A 22,608-nucleotide genomic window follows, 5' to 3' on the forward strand; every position below is an offset into this window, starting at 1 on the left:
AAGAAAAGAAAACATGGGGCCACTAAGATGACTGTGTATGGAACCCAGTTCTATCTGGACTAAACTGATATATCAAGTACAGAACACACACGTTTTATTTGTTCAGACACCAGTCACGCAGCCCAGTGGTGAAGCAGGTGGAAACGCTCAAGGAGATGGCCAAGGCGTCTGTGATAGATTAAATTCTAGCCTTAGTGCTTCCCTTCAAACCTTCTGGGTGACTAAATCCAGGCCCGGCATCCAGCCATCCAAGTCTAGAGCTCCCTGTACATTTCCCCAGGGTTCCCACTCACTCTGTTCTCATCTGAAATGTTTTTATAGTGATGATAAACTGACTCCAAACAGAAAAGCCCCAAAACACATGGTCTCTGTTACCGAAGCATGGGTTCCAATGTATTTCTATTATAACTATTATCTTGGCTCTTCTAATGGCTCATGAGTGTGTTAAAAAGAGAAATCTAGATAGAATCTGAGGGCAGTTAACCCTACCAAGTAAAATACCATTTGACTGAAGATTAGGTCTTTGATTTCCCAAGACCCATTTAGGCAGGAATTTCTAGGGACCCTGAACCATCAAAAACAGGTTGTGGTGAGCAATATCAACTTTCTGAGGAGTCCTTTTCCACTGGGATTTGTGACTCCACCTAGGTCCCCAGGGAAAACAAGCTTCTGGCTTCTAAAAGACCTCAAACCATGGCACTGAACGGCCAGTAGAGGTTGTTAGAGGCTCTCTGGGTTGGATAAACCCTAGCAAATGTGAATTAAGAGGCAACATGAAGGGACTTCCCTGGTGGTCCAGTGGCTAAGAATCCACCTTCCAATGCAGGGGACATGGGTTTCATCCCTAGTCAGGGAGCTAAGATCCCACCTGCTGCAGGGCAACTAAACCCATGCACCACAACTACCGAGCCCACGCTCTAGAGCCAGGGGCTCCCTAACTAGAGAGAAAGCCTGTGCACCACAGCAAAAACCCAGAACAGCCAAAAAGAAAAAAAAAGAAGCACTATGAAATAATAGAAGAAGCAGGAAGTGGCCGAAAGGGACAGATCTACGCTTGAATCCAACTCTGCCACCTGTCAGGTATAAGATCTTAGGTAGCTTCCTTATTTTCTCACAGTCCCTATTTCTGAATAATAATTTCAGAATAATATCTATTCTGCGGGATTGTCTTAGGAATCAGAAATAACTAGCCTGTTAAATGCTTAGCACAATGCCTGACACACCATAGTAGCTCTGCTGATCAAGTTCACTTTGGCAGAACTAGAAACAGGTAAGTAGTCCACAAAGAAAGAAGCTTCTTCCTCAAGCTGCTAGTGCCAGGAAGCAACCTGCCCTCACTCGGCTTGAAGTCCACCCAGAAGACAATCTAGTAAGGATGGAAATACCCCAGATAAGCGGTTTCAATGGGAAAACATGATTAAAAAACTCTCATCCTCTGACCAACTCTCTTTCTCTATATGACACTGCAATTTGCAAAGGCCCTCGCATGCAAACGGCAGCCACCAGCAGTAAGAGAGGCTGGTACCCAGAAGTCGCCCCTCTTTGCTGCTCAGCCTATAGTGCCTCAGTTCTCATTTCCAGCATACTGATGAGTCTCTTGATTGTTATTAGTTAATTCAGTACAAACAGTGGAAAAACTCAGTGACATTTCAGAGGGGAATACCAAATGAACTTGAGCTGAACCATCGCATGGTCCCAAGGAGTGTGACGACGTGGGAATGAAACAATGGAGGCTCCTGCCAGCACCGAGGGCAGGCACAGAGCATGGAATTCAGTGTGGTTAATTCTCCAGAAGAGATTTCACAAGGGCCCAAATCCTCCAAAGCATGAAAATCACACGGGCTCTTACCAAAGAGGAAGTCAGATACAATGCAGGGAAGGGCTTGGGAGCACTGGCTGGCTGCCCGGGCCCCTGGATAAGTTGGTTTGTGTGGCCCATACCAGCAAAGACACGCAAATACTGCACCAGCAAGGTAGGGCTGGGGAGACTAAACCCTTGTGAACAATGAGCATAACAGAAGCTGTCAGGGAAGGTGCTTCTTGGTAGGACTATTGTGGAAGGGAGAATCAAGAAGGAACAATGAGCTTCCCTACTCCAACCAATTCCAGTCAAGAACAAAACCTGCTTCTACCTATGGAAGGTCCCCTGGAGGAGGGCACGGCAACTCAGTCCAGTATTCTTGCCTGGAGAATCCCACGGACAGAGGAGCCTGACGGGCTACAGTCCATGGGGTCACAAAGAGTTGGACACAACTAAAGCGACTTAGCACAGCACGGCACACTTATCAGTAATTACCAATCACCTCCTCAAAGCCCTGTACTAGATGGCAGTTTTGGTAAATTCCAATGAAATAGGACGCCTGCCCTGGAGGAACCTATTGTCTGGTTGGGAATGCAAAATAACTCTCAGGAAAACGTCAAACTTGGTGGGCCAGGGGTTAAGACTCTGTGCTTCCAATGCAGGGAAATTCTTGATCCCAGGTCAGGGAACTAAAATCCCACATGCCAAGCAGCCAAAAAATAAATAAATAAAAGTAAAGAATAAAAACAAAATAAAACATCATCCTTAGAAGATTATGTGCCTGTCAAAATCCAGACTCATCCCTTGTCCCTGTGTTTAACCCCAGCATCCATCACATTAGCAGGTGCTTGGTTATATTGGAGGAGAGCTAAATTCAAAATCAAGATATATTGACAAGAAATAAGAGTTAAGTCAAGAAAATGTCCAGGGAAGATACTGGTGGCCGATCAAGTCTTCCCAGAAAATGTGGAAAGCAGTGGGCTGTGATAGAGAAAATAAGACATTTCCGAAAGGATGAACCACACATACGAAGCCACAGTATAAGACATTAGAATCCTATGTGTTGATGTACTTTTTCTTACTTAACGTGTGGTCCACAGACCACCCACAGTGGATTTTGGCCCGAGCAACTGAATTCAGATCTCTGTAGAGTGGAGCCCAGGAGTCCACATCTCTAATAAGCACCCAGGCTGCCTTGTGCTACGTGCTGTAATGAGTTGTTCAGTCGTGTCCAACTCTTTGAGACCCCATGGACTGTAGCCCTCCAGGCTGCTCTGTCCATGGGGATTCTCCAGGCAGGAATACTGGAGTGGGTTGCCATGCCCTCCTCCAGGAGATCTTCCCAAGCCAGGGATAGAACCCAGGCCTCCCGCGTTGCAGGCAGATTCTTTACCATCTGAGCTACCAGGGAAGCTCCCAGGCTCTCTTAATGCGCATCAAAATTCAGAACCACTGACTGAGGGGTCTCAGACTTAAACACATACTCTTCCTTTAAAAACAGAAAGAGAAGTAGGGAAGGAAGAAAGGATGAAAGAACTGTTTGGGACCAGAAAACACCTATCCGCTAGGATTTTATATAACCCGCCACAGTGGACAAAGTAGTTCCAGCCCAGGATTTGTGATTTACATGATTTCTGGGCTGGTTGACTTTGCTCTCTGCTTCCTGAATCTGTCCCCTCTCTGAGTCTTAAAACCACATACAAACAGACTAGGCTGCTAATAAAGCATACTGCAGCTATTCTTACCTGAAGTGAGACAGCCCTGTTGTACTGGGCATGAAGTCCAAGACACTCATCCTTGGGCTTTTTAAGCATTGCATACTTCTCCTCCCTCGTCCCTCCCCTTCTCCTTGGGAATCAGAGCATCCTGGAATATAACATAAGAAATACCTGATTCCACATGGAGCCTAGGCAGGACCCCCCTCAGACTATCCTGGTCTTCAGACCCACACCAGCCACACCCTGGAGTCAGGCAGACCTGGGTTTGTGATCACAACTGTATCACTTATTAGCTATGTGATCTAGGCAAGTCACTTCTAAGAAATTACTTCTTTACCAGAAAAAAAATTGAGAAGAAAAAGAGCAATCTGATGGGCTTGCCATGGGGACGAAGAGGACAGGGATAAAGCAATCAGTGCAGCACCTGGACAATTAAGATCTTCACTGAACACCCACCCTCCCTCTTTCTCCTATACCCAGTTTCATCCTGTTCAGGGGTCCTCTTGCACGGCTCACACAGGACAGTATCAGCTCCTAGGTTTCTGTTACACTCGCCAGCCATGTGTCAAAAACATAAGTTTACAGACTGAATTTGAGGGAAGTACAATTACTCCAATCAAAATTAAATGATACTTTGAGTATACTGGGGTTCCCTGGTGGCTCAGACAGTAAAGAATCTGCCTGCAATGCAGGAGACCTGGGTTCGATCCCTGGGTGGGCAAGATCCCCTGCAGGAGGTCATGGCAACCCACTCAGCATTCTTGCCTGGAGAATTCCATGGACAGAGGAGCCTGGTGCAGGTTACAGTCCATGGGGTTGCAAAGAGTTGGACACGACTGAGCAACTAACACTTTCACTAACACTTTGAGTATACTGACGAATTATCTTTTCATATACACTTTTAGATGACCCATTGGATTGGGGACCTTTGCATAATATTTTCACTTTTAGATTTCTTCATTTTTTAAAAAAATAGAAGTTTAATATATTTATATTATCATAGATTACATAAGGGCTTCCCAGATGGCATTAGTGGTAAAAAAGAAAAACTACCTGCCAAGGATAGAGACATAGGAGATGCGGGTTCTATCCCTGGGTGGGAAAGATCTGGAGTAGGAAATGGCATCCCACTCCATTATTCTTGCCTGGGAAATCCCATGGGCAGAGGAGCCTGGTGGGCTAGAGTCTGTGGGGTCGCAAAGAGTCAAACTTGACTGAAGTGACTTAGTGCACAGGTACACACCCACATGCGGTGCGGAGCAATGTGCAGAAACAGCTCATTTAATTCTCACAGCAACCCTACCAGAGAAGGACCATAATTCCCTGCAGGGGAAACTGAGGCTTAAGAAATTAAAGTACCTTAGCCAGGGTCACACACTAGTAAGCCACCATTAAAGAACTCAAAATTGCTCAATAACCAATTGCATTGATGATGCTGGTCTTCTTTTAACTTGAAGTATAGAGGCTGTGGTTAAAAGCGGTGGTTTAACCGCTTTTAACTTCCAATGAAGTTCCCTGTGGCTCTCCAAGCAGAAGATAAACAGTAGGACAGGTGTTACTTTAAGAGAGGGATGGGAGTTGTAACCCGAAGCTTCCTCCAGCCTTAAGCCCAAGAAGTCTGGGAGGCTGCGCCCGGGCCGGTGCGTCTGTAAACTCCCGCGGGTCTGGCACGTCTCTTTCTTCCAAAGTTGGAGCTCTCCTTGGTGGGAGGGGGCGGGGAGGAGGGGAGGCCAGTGACGTCACACGGGAGCGGGGATAAAGCTCCCGGGTCGCGGTCCAGCGAGGACACTGCCCCGGGAGCGGAGTGGGCCGTGCCGCTCGGGGACACTCGCTGCGGCCCCGCCCGAGCAAGGCCGTGCCAGGAGGCACCATGCCCCAAAATGTGGTCCTGCCTGGGCCGGCGCCCTGGGGCTTCAGACTCTCGGGGGGCATAGACTTCAACCAGCCTTTGGTCATCACCAGGGTAGGTGTTTTCCATCCTTCGGCTGCAAGTCGGGGACTCTGGCGTGCCGCGGACCCCCTCGGGAGAGGAGAGCGGCCAGTGAGCCACTGGGGTGTGCTGGGTGGGTCCTGACTTCGGGTTCACAGGTCGAGGGACGGCAGCATCTCAGCGAACAAAGTTCGGAGGATGCGGAGCGGCTTAGAGAATTAACCACGTCCGCCCTAGTGGTCTCTGTCTGCAGCCTCTTGACCTCCCGCAGTTTTCCGAAGAGGGGTGAACTGGCTGCGTGGTTTCCCTGCGAGGTGGGCTGCCTTCTCTCCCTCGACGCCAGGTTTCCTTTCAGTAACAAACGAGGTGGGGATCAGAAAAGCTTTGTTGGAGAGAGTTGCGCGTCTGAATGCTTTCCTTGTCTGGATGAAAAGTTCAGGGCGCTGTTCGCAGGGCACCACCTGGGCTGGCCAAGTTGGAATCTATCATATCAGCCCAGACAGGGGAAAAGTTACTAATTTGTATTACTAGGTTTCCAGGCATTTTGAGTAAATACTTTCCAAAGCTGGAACTTGGCTTAGAAATCATCACCTATAACTCAAACTACGAAGAAAACGTGTCAGATAGTTTCCTTCACCTGATGGAGAGCCATCTTTCAGACTAGTAACTCTGAAGATAATACCTCATTATTAAAGTCAAGCTTTCCTTAAACTTACTATTTTCTAAAGTATTGTCCGATTAAGAAAAAAGGAAGTGAAAAAATTCAGGATCTGTCCTGTCAGTAAATTTCTAGTTGGTCTAGTTGATTTGTTTCTAACATTGTCTTAACAGAAAATTGTTATTATTTCAATTATCACATATAAATATATATATATTAAACCTAATTTTAAAACATAAACTTTCAGCATGTTTATATCTTTACTATGCTTTATTTTCTTCCTTACTGCTCATACTATATTTTATAAATGTATACTTTATAATCTGACTCACATAGACTTTGAACAAAGAATTCTAAATTCTGTTCTACTTATGGGTTTTAAGAACCAATGGCTTTTAAAAATATCTCAAAACATACGGATGCATGGAACATTTCAAGCTTTGTTTTACATTTTTTGAAAACATAAACACATCTGACATGTGTTTTCATATGGACATAAGAACTTAACATACTCCCAAAATGTTCCTAAGTAAATTAGGCAGAAAATGGTTCAATGATCTGGGCCAAGCAATGCCTTTTATGGATTTACCAAAGGAAACAATTTCCATTATCTCTGCAGAGAAATATTTTTAAAGTTTCTGAAGTATAGTTTTTGAATCCTAACAAATCCTATTTATATTATAAATCCTAACAAATCATATTGTAGTAAATCTTATGGAAACAACTTTGTCACAAAAATCCTTTCAGTGATTTATAAAAGAAGTATCTTGCTATTACTGTGGAACATATCAATATGATTAATCTTATGCTTGAAATGTTGAGTTGTTGACTTTATAAACAATATTTATTTCAAGGCAGAACTTAACATTTTGCACGTGACTGCAGGAGCTATCAGTAAATATATTTGATATAATGACAACTATTATTTGGGAAGCCAATTCTGTTTGAATTTTTAACTCATAATTAATTTGTGTCACTCACAGTGACACTTGGTTCAATAACAGTGCATATGAACACATATGATTATTTCATTTGACTACTGATTTTCTCTTCAATTAATTTAACTCAAGGACAGCAGGTACCACTACACTGCTTTGTTTTCATCCACTTAATTCATTTCATCCACTTAATGTACCTACAACCTCTTATTACATCACACCTTATACCACAATTGTTTGAATACATCTGTATCCCAGATTGCATGCTCCCCCGCTTAGGACAACAACCAGCAGGTTTAGGGGGCTACTCAGTGCCAAGCACAGTGTCTAGTACCTCTTATGTTACAAAATAAAAGTAGACACAATATGAATGATTAAGTCATTCACTTTTGAGATAACTTTATAAATTTATCCTAATTGGTGTACCTTTTATTATTCTAATAGGTGTACGCTTTATTATCCAAGTGTACCCAAAGCCATTCACATGGTAGATTCTTATTCAATAAATGAAAACATAGTCACTTGAACTTTTTTGCCTTAATGAGCACCTAATTGAGAGTACTTCCACTGAAATTATTAGAATACTAAAAATCATTTGGGGAAAAAGACTAAAAGATATGAACATACTTATCAGTATTACAATTAGGTGGCAGAATAATTGTATTAATTTCATAATTTTTATACTGTGTTAAAAGGTAGTGGATGAGGTTGTGTGTGCATTGGTATACTTTTGCCTGCCATGCACTCTTCTAAGCCTTTCATACCCACTAAGTCACTTGAATCTTACAATAATCCTATCAGAGTAGTAGTAGTAGTAGTAATATCCCTTTCTGCAGATGAAGGGAGTAAGGCTTCAAGAGATTTATAACCTGCCAATGACCACGAGTGGTGGGATGGACTTTGATGCAGGTCGACTTGCTTCTAAAGCCTGCATCCTCCAAACACATGAAAGATTCTGCTTATTGTACAGGTATTTCCAAAGAGGTACTTTGTGCCATCCAACTCATCACCAGGCTGCCTCTTTCAGATCTACCACTTTCCTCTTTTTCTTCCACTGTCCCCAGTCAAGATTTCATAAGTTGAAACCTAGTTGTCTCCCTTCTCGATTCACCATGTATATTCTCACCAGCCATCTCTGAGATGGGTGCTGGTTGATCCTATCTTCCCCATTTTTAAAAGTCCTTCAGTAGCATCCCCAGTTTTTAGAATAAAATGTGTGGTTTTTAGCATGACATTCACAGCTTTCACCTTCTCTCTCAAGTGTCCAACTTCATTTCTTCCCTCTCTTCTCTCTCCTTTCTTCTTCTTACTCCATAAATACATAGTGGGGCCCCTACTCGGGACTGCTTATGATTTCTCTAACATGGCTTTGCTCTTGCTATCATTTTTCTCCAGACTTCTCTTCCCCACCCATTCCACCGTCCTCTGTGCCTCTGGAAACCCATTTAAATACCACTCCTCCAGCCTGATTCTGGTAGCTGTCATTTCATCCACTTAATTACTGTAGCTCTTGACCTACATCTCCTTACATTACTCCTTGTACCACAGTTGTTTGAATATATCTGTATCCCACAGATTGCATGCCCGCCTCTTGGCAACAACCAGCAAATTTGGGGTGGGGGGGGTGTCTATTCAGTGCCAAGCACAGTGTCTAGTACCTCATATATGTTACAGAATAAAAATAGACCCAATATGAGTTATTAAATTGTTCACTTTTGACCTAATTTTGTTTTCCTAGTAGGTGCAAGTTATGTTCTCAGAAATATCCCACAATAAATAAAAAGGAAAATTTTTATTGTTCATTGATTTGTTTTATGTAAGTTCTTAAGCACGCAAAGAATTAAAACACCAGTGCCTGTACTGGACACCAGACTAAGTCCCATGAATGAGATATGCTCCTCAAGGCAATTCAATTTTTATCCTACAAGCAATGCCCTCCCTTCCCTTCCTTACACTCTACAAAAGCAGATGATAGCAATGCTACTTAGACAGTGGTCCTCTGCTCCAGCCTCTGCTGGGGAGCATGGTTTACAAAATAACTCTTTCCATCAGTTGAAATTGCAATTCACAAAATTAGGACAAAGCGTCCCCACCCAATAATTATTTACCATCCAATTAATCAGCCAGGTAAAACTCTGTATCATAAAAAAAAATTAGAAGTAAGATAAATTGGGGCTTCCCTGATGGCTCAGATGATAAATCAAATACCAGACAATCTCAAAAAAAATTTTGAGCAAATTGGTTGTGATCCGATTTGTAGGAAAGTGGTTTCTAGGCAAAGGTGCTTTTTACTTGGTGCAATGTGAATTTAAGTTGCAGATGTTTAGCGTGGGAGGGCATCATTACTGCAAACATTGTATACAGCTGGCCTAGGTATTTCACAGAAGTTTAAGGTTCACATCTCTAAGTGAGCAGCTTTTCTTTTTCTGGCAAAAGTTTCTAAGGAATCTCTCTCTGTCTTAAATGTTTGGACCACCCAGAAGGTGGATCTATTATCACAGCCAAGTTACAGACAGCTTGTTTTCACAAATGGTCCAGTTTGGAATAAAGCACAGGCTTCTTTTGTGTACATGATGTAAAATGACTGTATACATCTCCTGCCAGTATGCCCCTTCCCACTCATTTCCTCTTCCCTGCTTTGTATACCGAGCACACCCAGGATTGAGATCACTGTGACTGAGAATGCTGTATATGGACCCGGGTACCAACATGGAAAATGTTAGGCTTTAACACGGAATAGTACCTTAATATAAACTATATTGGAAATTTGAACTTTTAGAAAGAAATGTTTACAGTTGAATGCGGTCTTTGCCCACGTAGCCCTCGGTATCCTTGAGGAATTGTTTCCAGGACTCCACCCCTCTTTCTCCCCAATCCCCATCGCCCCTCAAGGATACCAAAACCCCAGGATGAACAAGTTTTTTATATAAAATAGTATTTGCACATAACCTAGGTACATCTCCTGTATACTTGAAATCATCTCTAGGTTACTTATAATACCTGCTAACTGCTAAGTCACTTCAGTCGTGTCCAACTCTGTGCAACCCCATAGACGGCAGCCCACCAGGCTTCCCCGTCCCTGGGATTCTCCAGGCAAGAACACTGTAGCGGGTTGCCATTTCCTTCTCCAATGCATGAAAGTGAAAAGTGAAAGTGAAATCACTCAGTCGTGTCTGACTCTAGCGACCCCATGGACTGCAGCCTACCAGGCTCCTCCACCCATGGGATTTTCTAGGCAAAAGTACTGGAGTGGGGTGCCATTGCCTTCTCCGACTTATAATACCTAACACGATGTAAATACTATGTAAGTAGTTGCCAGCATGTGGCAAATTCCAGTTTTGCTTTTTGGAACTTTTTGGAATTCTTTTTCAAATATTTTCAATCCTTGGTTGGTTGAGTCCTGGATGCAGAACCCACGGATTTGGCGAGGTGACTGTATTTAATTTTGCTCTAACAGAGACATGTCTGCATCCAAGCACTAGTTCTTCTGTTCCTCACATTCATACACCCCACAAGGATCTATCAAGTGCAGAATGTATTGTTTGTGTAAAGCACTGTGGGGGATACAGTTATAACTTAATGAGTTTCTACCCCTCTGAGAAGTTCATGTATCAGAAGAGACATGTACACACACTACCACGATACAACTTGTTCAGGATTCCATGAAAGAAATGTGACCAAAGAGATAGGAGGAGTGAGAGAAGAGAGAGTACCGGCAGGGGTGGCATTGTGGGATAGTGGAGGAGCTTGAGCTACAGAGTTAGAGGAATTTCAAATTTTCATTGGATATGTGACTCTAAGCACGTTTCTTACACTTTCTGAGTATTCATTTTCTCATCTTAAAAAAGACAAATACCAATAGTATAACATTGTTATAATATATAACATAATTAATATAATATATAATAGTATAACATGGTTCTCAAACATGTCTGCACGTTAAACTCGCTCAGATAATTTTTGAAAATACCCATGACCAGCTGCTACTTGCAGAGATTCTGATTGAACTAGAAATGTAGATTGCAGCCAGGTGCTGTGGAGGGCTTTCAGACATTGGAGTTTATTTGTAGGCAGTGGAGAACAACTGAACAATGGGATTTCTCACTATTTAGATCCACGCCCCACAGGACAGCCTTTCAGTATACACTTGTCTTGCTCCATAACTGTTTCAGTCATTTTTATTCTTAACACAAAAATCCCATCAGAGCCAAGGACTTCTTTCATGTCTCCCACAGTTAACAGGACCTTATAGATGGTTTACCTGTGATTTAGGTTTTTTTTTTCCCAAACAGACCCAAGTAATATATTGATGTGAAAAATAGGAATCATCTGAAGGACTTGTTAAAAGCACAGATTCCCTAGTTCCTCTGTTAGAGCTTCTGCTTCACCATTCTAGTCTTCTGGATTGGACTGGAATCTTTATGTTGAGCAAAGACTCCCCCTCTCCTCCCCCCTACCCAGTGATTCTTCTCAGATAAGTCTGGAACCATGTGTTCAGTGACTGGCGGAAATACTGTTTCCAATGATCTCTTGAATGCTTTTGACTTTTGAGACACTAATGAAACTGAATAATAATCCCCTGAAAACCTCTTTGCCTCATTTTACCTCTCTCTTCTCCTAATTTGGGAAAATATTAAACTATAAGCGGTAGTATAAATGAATACAAAGTAATAATATGAAGTAACGCTGGGAAATAATAGATTCTTGTGATTAAACAGATCGTTTAACTTCCTAAAACCAGGCCAATTTAGGGGTCACTTGCTGACCACTAGCCTCACTGAACTTGAGACCCAGGAAGAAGGGACTATCCTGTTTTTTCCTTCTCTCTCATCCATCTCTCGACACACTTTTTTTCTTTCTTATCAACTCTCACCTTGGAGGTCCCAGGAAATCAATGTCCAGGTTGAATGCAAAGTCAGACTCTGGTTCCGGCATCACTGCTGCTGCTAAGTTGCTTATAAGTCGCTTCAGTCGTGTCCGACTCTGTGCGACCCCAGAGACGGCAGCCCACAGGCTCCCCCGTCCCTGGGATTCTCCAGGCAAGAACACTGGAGTGGCTTGCCATTTCCTTCTCCAATGCATGAAAGTGAAAAGTGAAAGTGAAGTCACTCAGTCGTGTCCGACCCTTAGCGACCCCATGGACTGCAGCCTACTAGGCTCCTCCATCCATGGGATTTTCCAGGCAAGAGTACTGGAGTGGGGTGCCATCGCCTTCTCTGTCCGGCATCACTATCAGCCACCTTTCCTATGTGACTTAATGAAACCACTGGCGACACAGCTCCCACCTTAGTGAGAAGCCATAGGTTCCTTAGTCACTTTACCTCCTCTGATGGAAAAAAAACAGCCTCCTTTGTCCAGCCTGTCTTAGAGTTGTAATGATAGTTATTAGAAAGAGTTTTGTAAATGTAATATTTTGGGTAAGTATAAGATAGTTATTAACTTCCATATTAACATTGCTAATTACATTTACTAATGTGCGCGAACTAAGTTACTTTGGTCATATCCAACTCTGTGCGACCCCATGGACTGTAGCCCACCAGCCTCTTCTGTCCATGGGATTCTCCAGGCAGGAACATTGCAGTGGGTTGCCATGCCCTCCTCCAGGGATCATCCCTACCCAGGGATAGAACCCTCGTCTCCTGCAGCTCCTGCATTGCAGGCTGATTCTTTACCACTGAGCCACTGGGGAAGCCCACGTTTAGTAATATTCAGTATCTAAGTTCAGCACACCAGATGTCTCTGTTTAAAATTTATGTAGACCGATACACACCAAGCCTACCCTCAGATGTTTACACTCACTGGAACCAGAGCTAAGAAATAATGTTAGGCTTTTCTAAACCAATTTTGAGTATTATATGTAAACCAAATTTAAGTATATTACAAAAGCTAGTAGAGTCTTTAAAAGCAAACACATTGAGCCATGCTTTCTCATGTTTTAACTCAAAGAAAAGCATTCTGGTCTTAGAAGTTTAAAAATAGACTGTATTGATTTTGATGAACTATAGCTAGAGAAAATTAAAAGTTTGAGGTTATTTTTATCTCTACAAGCCACACTGGGGATGGAAACTCTTATTCTTCTAACAGTTGTGAGTCTGGGAGAATTTCTAAATGGAAAAATGGCATGCCTCCCAAAAGTTGTGATGTAATAATCTCCAGTTGTCTTCACCCAGGGCCCCATTGTCTGTCCCTACTGGAAAATAATTATGATTGTTACTGTGAGATGATCAGAGACATGAACTGAGTACAATAAACATTTTATTGATGAGATTGAAGATGTAGGACACATGAAAATTTGTTATTTTCTTCTTATGAATATAAATTTATATGAATTATTCATTTATACAGGACTTCCCTCATAGCTCAGTTGGTAAAGAATCCACCTGCAATGCAGGAGACCCTGGTTCGATTCCTAGGTCAGGAAGTTCCACTGGAGAAGGGAAAGGCTACCCACTCCGGTATTCTCGGGCTTCCCTTGTAGCTCAGCTGGTAAAGAATCCTCCTGCAATGTGGGAAACCTGGGTTTGATCCCTAGATTGGGACGGTCCCCTGGAGAAGGGAAAAGCTACCTACTCCAGTATTCTGAGCTGGAGAATTCCGTGGACTGTATAGTCCATGGGATTGCAAAGAGTCAGACATGACTGAATGACTTTCACTTCACTTCATTCAATTATGTGAATCATGGATCTCTCTTAGAGCCATGAAGTTAAATCAATGACTAGTTGTATCAATGACTAGACTAAGCAAGTGGAGAAAAAATGAAATAATGACTGATCCTCAGTTAAACATTAGGAATGATCTAATTTATTCCTGGAGCAGTTTGAGGTTTAAGTCAAGTTCCACATATTATCCAGGCTTCCTGCGTAGCTCAGTTGGTAAAGAATCCTCCTTCAATGCTGGAGACCTGGGTTTGATTCCTGGGTAGGGAAGATCCCCTGGAGAAGGAAATAGCAACCCACTCCAATATTGCCTGGAGAATCCCATGGACAGAAGAGCCTGGCAGGCTATAGTCTATAGGGCAGCAAAAGTCGGACATGTCTTAGAGCTCTTTCTTTTCTTTCTTTCCACATAGTATCCTGCTCTAACCAGTGGGAACTTGCAAAAGGAGCAGTGACAGGTGGACATTAATAGCCATCATCTTCGGGTGTGTGAGGACTAGTTCTTTTTTGTCTCACAAGCTCTGATTAAATGTCCATTTCATTCATCTTTCAAGTAGTTATTCATCAGTTCGGAACACTGAGTGTACATTGGGAAGCATTCGGAATATACATAGTATTGTCCTTCAAGAAGTTGAGGTTGGGAAGACACAATACACAAGTTGTCTTCATAGAGGGAACGAATGGGGCATCAAGTGGAGAACGATGGGGAGGCGCTGGAGATGCTATATCAGAGGTCTGGGGAGGTCTCTTCATGATGTTTAAACCTAACCCAAAAGGATGAGAAGGAGCAACAGGGTGACAAGCATGAGGAGCTTGCAGAAGGAACAGGCAGAAGGAACAGTACGTGAAAGCCCAGAAGAGGGTGCAAGCTTGGCCTACCTGAGGAGCTCAAAGGAAATCTGACTGGCCCTAGGGCTGTGGACGAAGAGGAGCAGAACATTGTAAGATCACGCTAGAGAAGTAGGCAGGGTGACACCAAGTGAGGACTAGTTGTTGTCAATTGGGTTTACCCAGAAAAGCTGGGAGTGGGGATAACAATCAAAAGAATCATTACGCTTGCTCCTTGGAAGAACAGCTATGACGATGTAATCAGTGGCACAGTTTAATTGAAAGCTGCCATCTTATTAGTTGTTTTCTACTTATTCCATCTCTTCTTTGTTTATGGAGAAGAGACTGTAAATGCACACAAACTTCTCTTGTGTCTGTAGTTCCCAGGGGTTCTAGACTCTCACTGTTTAACTCATACTTGGCCTTTAGCAATATGTTCACAATTTTAGCTAAATTCTTCTCAATAGCTTGTACACTTGGCCCCATCTTCCTTTGTGCTCTGGTACAAGTGAGCCCGTACTTATATCTTGTCTTTCCTTGGAGATGCCCAACTAGCTTAGATTCCAAGCTAGTTGGTTGCCTTGCAACTTCATTCTCTGGAGTCCGTGAAAAGTTATAATTTTGCATATTATCTGGCTTCTTATTAATACAAGAGTGATTCTCTTTCCAGCTTTCTATATCCCACCCAAGTGCATTATAGGGATACTAAAGCTGTTTTAATTCAAATATAAAAGCACCCCAAATATATTAATAGTAAAGTTATATTCCCAAATAAAGAGTTTGGGGTGACCAAAGACTCTAAGAAAGCAAATTTTTATTTAAAGCAAAAATATGATTCAAACAGGGAGTCATGGAAGATGTTTTCAAAGAGAATTAGAAATGTCATGATGGAGAAAATGTGGTAAGAAGTAGAATTACCTCACATAGCAGTAAAACAGAATACAATTGGCCAATTAAGAGTTAAGCTAGATATAATATTTTCTGCAGGGGACTTCCCAGGTGGCTCAGTGGTAAAGAATCCACCTGCCAATGCAGGAGCTGCAGGAGACTCAGGTTTGATTCTTGGGTCTGGAAGATCCCCTGGAGGAGGAAATGGCAACCTACTCCAGTATTCTTGCCTGGGAAATCCCATGGATAGAGGAGCCTGGCAGGCTGTAGTCCCTGGGGTCACAAAGAGTCAGACAGAATTGAGAACAGTGTTTCCTGCCCAGTGAAGCATTTAGAATGTTACCAAGGTGAAGTACAAATGTCAGGCACAAAACTCAAGATGCCGCAGGGTGTTGATTTTTAGCTATGCGATGATTTCTTCCAGATCACGCCAGGAAGCAAGGCGGCAGCTGCCAACCTGTGTCCTGGGGATGTCATCCTGGCTATTGATGGCTTCGGGACAGAGTCCATGACTCATGCTGATGCACAGGACAGGATTAAGGCAGCAGGACACCAGCTCTGTCTCAAAATTGACAGGTGATCTTTAATTAATGGGGGTAAAATTTGATCTGTTTTGCAGGAGAACCTGAACCAGAATGATAGATGACTTCATCCTCCCAGTGAGGAAGAATATTGCAGGACCCAGAATTTTAACTGGCTTTTTTATACGTTGGCCACTTTGGTCTGTCCTTCACTGAAGTCAGTCTGGTGGCTGTTAACAAAGGATTTCTAAAAAGAATTCTCTGGAATGTCAGAATAATGAAAAAGGCTAAAAGAATTTTTTTCCCTTCACTAACCCAGTTGGTCGACTGAGAAAATATTACTGGCCACATAAACACCGAACAGCATGTCTAGCTACACTGCTGTTCTAAACATGGTAGAGAATGGAATGGAATATCCCAAAAGAATCTTCTGCTTGCCGAAGTGTGATCCTATTAAAATCTGGTTGCTAATGTCCTGTATGCTGTTTTCTGTTTCGTACTAAATTCAGCCCAGAAGAATCTCACAAGGTACGAGAGGACATGGGCACACGAGGGTTTTTAGACAAGGAGACATTTCTGATCAAAAACAATATTAGGAAATCAAACCTGATCTTTTGCCATCAGACCCAAGATCTGGAACTGAATTCTGAAAAGAATGATTTGTTGCCGTGATTAGCAAGTGTGTTTATTCTGCTGCTGTTGTATCCACAGTTTTCCCTGCTGTGGTCCAGAGGACACAATCCATCAGCCAGTCTGCCATTTCATGGGGTGAAACTGACTCTGTCCCTGTCTCTGCATCACCTGTGTTCCTGCCAAGCACATAGTTCTGTAGGGGCCACACGACTCCAAGTAGATACATGAGAAGAGCTGGATGGAGCCCATTTCTTTGATGCCAGCAGCAAATCCACCTGGCACATCATTCACTGCCCCCTGTGGTGACCTACATAGGACAGGAGGGAAGTTGAGGAGATCCAGGGGGGTTGCCCTGTGGTCATCTGCAGGGCAGGTCGCCAGAATCCCCCTCTCCCGTATGCTTCCCGCATGCACGGCAGACCCGCTTTCTCCAGAAACTCTACGGTGTCCTTGCCTTAGTTCAAGTTGCTACAGTTGAATACCATAGACTGGCTGGCTTAAGCAACAAACATTTATTTCTCACAGTTATGGAGGCTGAAACTTCAACATCAGGGAGCCAGCATGGTTGGGTTTTCAGGATTCACAAACGCAGGAAATTAAAGTGTATTAAAACTAGAAGTCCCATTAGAATTTGGCTTTATGAATTTTATTTTTATTTACAGGGCGGAAGCTCGCTTATGGTCTCCACAGGTAACTGAAGATGGAAAGGCTCATCCTTTCAAAATCAACTTAGAATCAGAACCACAGGTATGAATTTTGGAGTTAAACGATGTTCACATTATGAAGAGAAGTATTCTTAGGTAAATATCTTGTTAAAAGACAAATATGTTCTCATTAGGGAAAAAGAGGCTAATCTATGTACAGTCTGCTTATTTTTTCATTTTTCATGATGGACGTCTGCCAAATGACCATGAGGTAACCCAAGAAATTTAAGATGTTAAAACAAAGCAAAACAAAAAAGGGTCGACCATTTGAAACAGGTGTCTCTAATCTAATAGTTGTTGTGACCTTCAATTCCTCAAGGTCTTCACCCAGCTCTTAGGTTACATCCTTCTTTAATTATCAGTTCAGGCATTCTATAATTAAGTTTACTCTAGGAAGAGAGTTTTGCATTATGTAATCACAATAATATTCTGCTTATGCAGCTGAATTACAAAAGATAAAGGATTTTCCCTTCAGGCAACTCTAACGAGCTAAATTAATCTAATAATCTGATGCTTATCTGACTGTCTACTTTCAAAATCTCCAAAAAAAAAAACCTGACATTAAACTGACCCCCAGTTGTGTTGTGTGGACAGTATAATCAAGAAAAGGAACCTCTGCTTGGTTAGATGCTCCCCACATTTAGAGAGACAGACAGACATAGTTTGAATAGTCCCTTTTAAACAAGTATCACTACTAAACTGATTATATCTAATGAAAATGAACTGAAAATATAATTTATGCTTCAGCAAGGTTTCCATTTTCAGGATCATCAACTCCTGAATTTCTCCCTTACATTTTCCACTGGAGGGCCTAAGCCACCATTTATTTTATTCTTGGTGAAATACATGGAGAGTACATATTACATGTGTCACATAGGGCTTCTAAAGATTGAAATAAAATAAGATAGAAAAATAACTTGGTATACTGAATTGCTCTTAGAGAGATTCAGTTCAGTGGGCGCTCTCATTATTACTGGTGTGCCACCCCCTCCTGCCAGGCTGCGATCGGAATGTCTCCTGGCCTTTCCTGACAGTGAGATAGCAGGCTGCCTATGTGACAGAGGCTGAAGGTGGCTTAGCCTGGCGTCAGAGGTGGGTGGGTGAATAACACCTGTTGTCAACATCTTCTTTGATAGAAGAAAAGGTTGGAAGGAGTGAGAGCGAAGTCCTCCAGGCAGAACGGTCACTTGTGGACAGCCCTTGGCAGTAATACCCAAACCCGCCTGCTTCCTCCAACCCTCATCAGCTCATCACTTAGAGGCAACACAGGAAAACAGAGATCATGTGGTGCTTTAAAAAACAAACACAAACAAACAAAGAAGGAAATTTAAGGTTCACATACATGCATATATCGACACCCCCATCTCCTATTATCACTAGGACAAACTGGATAGAATTCTGAATATCCTTGATCCATGTAGAGGACACATCGAAAATTGTACGGCACCCTTCTGCACATTTCTATTCAAAATTTATCCCAATTTTTTAAACCCGATTTCATTGATACTAAAATAAGGGACCAACTACACATGTTTGACCAAAGTACCAAATCCCCAGTGATCCCTGATCATGTTGGAGCACCCACGCAGGCACATGGATGATTCAGCAAGTATGGATTTTATTAAGCACAGGGTAAGCTGAGAGCTTGCTGCGAGCCTGTGTTTTTCTATCATCTCCCCAGACCAGACTTGGAGCTTATCTGACCTTTATTCTTTATTGCAGATCCATGAGTTTTAATTTATGACTATGGTTATTCCAAGACTTAATTTTAAAAGATAATCCAAATGTTAAATACCCTGGCCTCTTGTCAATCATTTGTTAGCACATGTGTCCTGCATTTTGGGGTCAGACAATATAAATATTTATGATACTACACATGGGGAAAAGATAAAGAATGGGATAGTTTTTATTAAAAAAAAAAAAAGAGGTGAAGACTGAGTTAAGGGCTACAGAAGTCAGTCAGATGGAGCCTTTGAACATTCCATTAGACTGAGTCATGACTAACTTCTTACTTGCACCCTCTCTCTAAGAGGCTGGTGTTTGAAGAGCTCAGAGATAAGGACAATTTCTGTTCTTCCCCTAAAGGACCAAAATGTTCCTACTCCTTATGACCCTCAGCCAGATTTCTGCATGACCAGCTCACCTAACTTGGCATTTCAGGAAAGACCTTCCCTACAAAATATAGCTAAATTTCAGCATAACCTCTGCTATCTGAAAATTCCATGGCACAAACTGGAACAAAATGTAGGGATAAGTATCAAACAGTGAATTAACTTGTAGACTGAGACTGAAGAACTGGCCAAACTGTGCTTATGTGGTATTCTTTTTCTAAAAAAATTAACACAAAGTTATGCAAAGAAATATCTTGCAAACATATATTTTTTCTTTCCCCAAATGAGAACTCTACAAATAAAGCAACTCCTTCTGAACAATAAAGGTGTGTCAGTCTGAAAAACAAATGCCAGTAAGTCTTTAAAATGGCATTGTATATGAATGGTAAAATGTTGTGTTTCAGTGATACACTAGTTGAGTTCTTGTTTCTCAACCCAAGTCAAACTTCTGTTGTAAGTTATGTGACCTTTGCTATTGAACTAAAACACTATTTTTCATTTTAAAGGCAATATATATTCATTGGTGGGGTGGTGGTGGAAACCATGACACCCTACCATGCAAGTTCAGCCACAAATAATAAAATGTTAAATTATTTTTTTTTCCAGCTTTTCCCCCTATGAATAGGTTTAAGCTTTGGAGACTTTTTCTTATGCAGTTATAGTAATAAATGATACTAAATTTTAACATTTAGGTTTTTTTCATTTTTCCATGCGATTATTAAATAGCTAAATTTTTATTTTATGAATTTAGACTCCAATCTTAGACTTAAAAGAAACCTTAGAGGTTGTTTAGATCAACCCCTGGCCATTGGATAAACTCCTTCTAGACAATCCTGAACATGCCTATGAACAGATGGGTGCATTTTTCTATATAAAGTATAGAAAAGGACAAAAGGTATGTGTTAGAGTTCTTTGTCCTTCTTCAAAGGTTACATTCTCCAATAAGGCATTACCCTCATCTTTGTTTAATATTAGCTCAACTATTCAAACTTATGATGTAGTTATCACAAGACAGGAAAGATGCTTTTCAGAAATTAAAATGCTGTTTTCTAAATGAGAAAAGACTGCATCTGCATCCTTTCCATAAAAGGCTTGACAATAAAAACATACTATCTGCACAGTCAAGTAGGGCATAGAAGTAGGCTTGAAGTTGTCATATTTTCATGAAATAACTTTATTCTGCAATGTTCTGATAACTGGACCGCAGCCTGCCCAAAACAAGTTTTCATAAAATCCTCGTTTCCCCAAACTCCTCCCCGCTGACTTATGGGAGAACACTTGAAACAGATCACTGAAGTGGAAATATGAGTGGTTTTGTTTTTCATTTAAGGGGTGAGCATGAGGATGGGACAGGGACTGTTGATAAATTTCAACCATGATAAAATATAATCATTTACTAAGTGTACCTTGATCTGAGCACTTGCTATAGTTTGTTTCCTAATTTTGCCACCGTTTTTTCTTATAAGTAGCTCTGCATACTGTCACACGTGTATCAGACATGTTGTGTCAAAGCTGGTTATTGCCTCAGTTCTCAGACCAAATATTTATTCAAGTAAGAAACTGAAAGGTGAACTCTCTTTGAATGACAACATCTCTGAGGTCATTTCAAGGACTGGGGAGATTGCTGTCAAGAGCTGCATTCTCCCAGTGTCAGCAGATCTCTGTCAAGTTACTTAGCCCTCACTCTGGCAGCTCTAGCATTTCATTAATTCAAAATATTATTCTTTAATATGAGATCCTACCATTTAAAAATAATATTGAAAAATCTAATTAATCACAATAATTACTTATTGAATTCCTAAGAGATAAGAATCATTTAGATGCTTTTGTCTGGGTAGAAGAAACACAAGAGCTGGACTATATTAACTGCTAGATAAAATTTTTACAGTGTTTTTCCATTACTAATGATTTTCCAGGAAAATATAAAAAGGAATTAAAGTAGAATAGCAAGCTTCTAATTGGTCTTGTCTTTTGATTCTGTTTGACCATCAATAGTGATGTAAGACTTGGATAGAATGTTGCCTCTCTGTGCCATATTTAAATTTTTTGTTTACCTTTAGTGTATACACTTCATTGTGCTTTTTTGGAATAACTCCAGCAGCCCATAAACTAATGCTTTGCAAAGCCTGAATACAAATGTTTGAAGCCTGTGTTAGAAACATTTCCTTTTAGGATCTGAGTAAAGAAGAGAGAGGGTTTTATTGTTTCATTTTAACAAATTACACTTTTGTGACATTTGCAATATATAACTAAAACCGAAAATAGCAAAGAAAAGCTTGGAGCTAATTAACTTATATGCTGCTTTTTGAAGTACTACTGGGGGCTATTATTGCACAAATATTTTCAGAGAAGATGCCTCATTTATAGGTCAGTTGCCATCCATGTTTATTTATCATTTTAAGACCAAGAAATAAGGGCAGGGATTTTTTTTTCCTCATAAAGCCATCACATTATGTTACCTAATTTTTTGTAAAATCAATATTACATACCAAGATCTTTAAGGCATATCACTCTCACTTTAAAAAAAAAAAAAAGCTAAATTCCACAAAGCTTGAGTCCTTCAGTACTTCTTTATATACTCTTTTAATTAACCTTTGAGATTTATAATACACCAAAATTAAATTAGGCAATTAGCCTTCTGTCTTCTTTCATATCCAAAGTAACAAAGTCTTGAATCATGTCCATCATCATTATTTACTATTATTTCCCATTTACTTTTTTTCATGCCATAATAATGGCGAATCATAATGGTTAATCATAAAACACAGCCAATCCAAATTCATTATTAAATCAGTCAAAGTAATCAGATGGTACCACTATATCAATCTTTGCACACGTTTTCACATGTTCTGGGATTCAGCACTCTTCTAAAGCCATATTTGATTGTTTCAATCATGCTTCTCTCTAATATCAGCAACTACATTGTCACTCAACCAACTCCTAGGCAGTGACCCATTATTCTGGAGATTAAAGATTGAATCAATAAGATATGAGTCAAGTCAATCATACTATAGAATCACAGACCTTTTCTAGTTCAGGGGGCTAGTAAACTATGCTGTCCAAAGTAGTTGAGAAAAAAGCTCTTACTCACCTCATTACAGATTTTCAGGTACCATGAGACTTGGGGCAGTTGGAGTCAAAGACTCTGTTAGGGCTAGTGTTTGAAGCTGCACCCCATTTGCCTTGTCATAGCTACTTTGTAAGTGGGCTTTTTCCAATAGG

At 41.3% G+C, this 22,608-nt stretch overlaps 1 protein-coding gene across 3 annotated transcripts in view; it reads left to right on the forward strand.

The window, feature by feature from the left end:
- The first annotated feature begins 5,288 nt into the window (after nt 1–5,288).
- The window catches only part of PDLIM3 (PDZ and LIM domain 3), a 31,433-nt gene continuing 14,113 nt past the window's right edge, over nt 5,289–22,608 (forward strand). For 2 of the 3 annotated variants that reach the window (XM_006044063.3, XM_006044065.3), the window contains exons 1-3: nt 5,290–5,482; nt 15,842–15,993; nt 17,234–17,318. In XM_006044063.3, coding sequence (XP_006044125.1) covers nt 5,390–5,482; nt 15,842–15,993; nt 17,234–17,318 — 330 coding nt within the window. In that variant the 5' untranslated portion in view covers nt 5,290–5,389. Of the gene's footprint in view, nt 5,483–15,841; nt 15,994–17,233; nt 17,319–22,608 lie in introns of all 3 variants that reach the window. The other variant, XM_006044064.3, reaches the window with a different exon arrangement.

This window comes from Bubalus bubalis, chromosome 1, assembly GCF_019923935.1.
Source record: "Bubalus bubalis isolate 160015118507 breed Murrah chromosome 1, NDDB_SH_1, whole genome shotgun sequence".
In the NCBI taxonomy this organism is placed as follows: domain Eukaryota; kingdom Metazoa; phylum Chordata; class Mammalia; order Artiodactyla; family Bovidae; genus Bubalus; species Bubalus bubalis.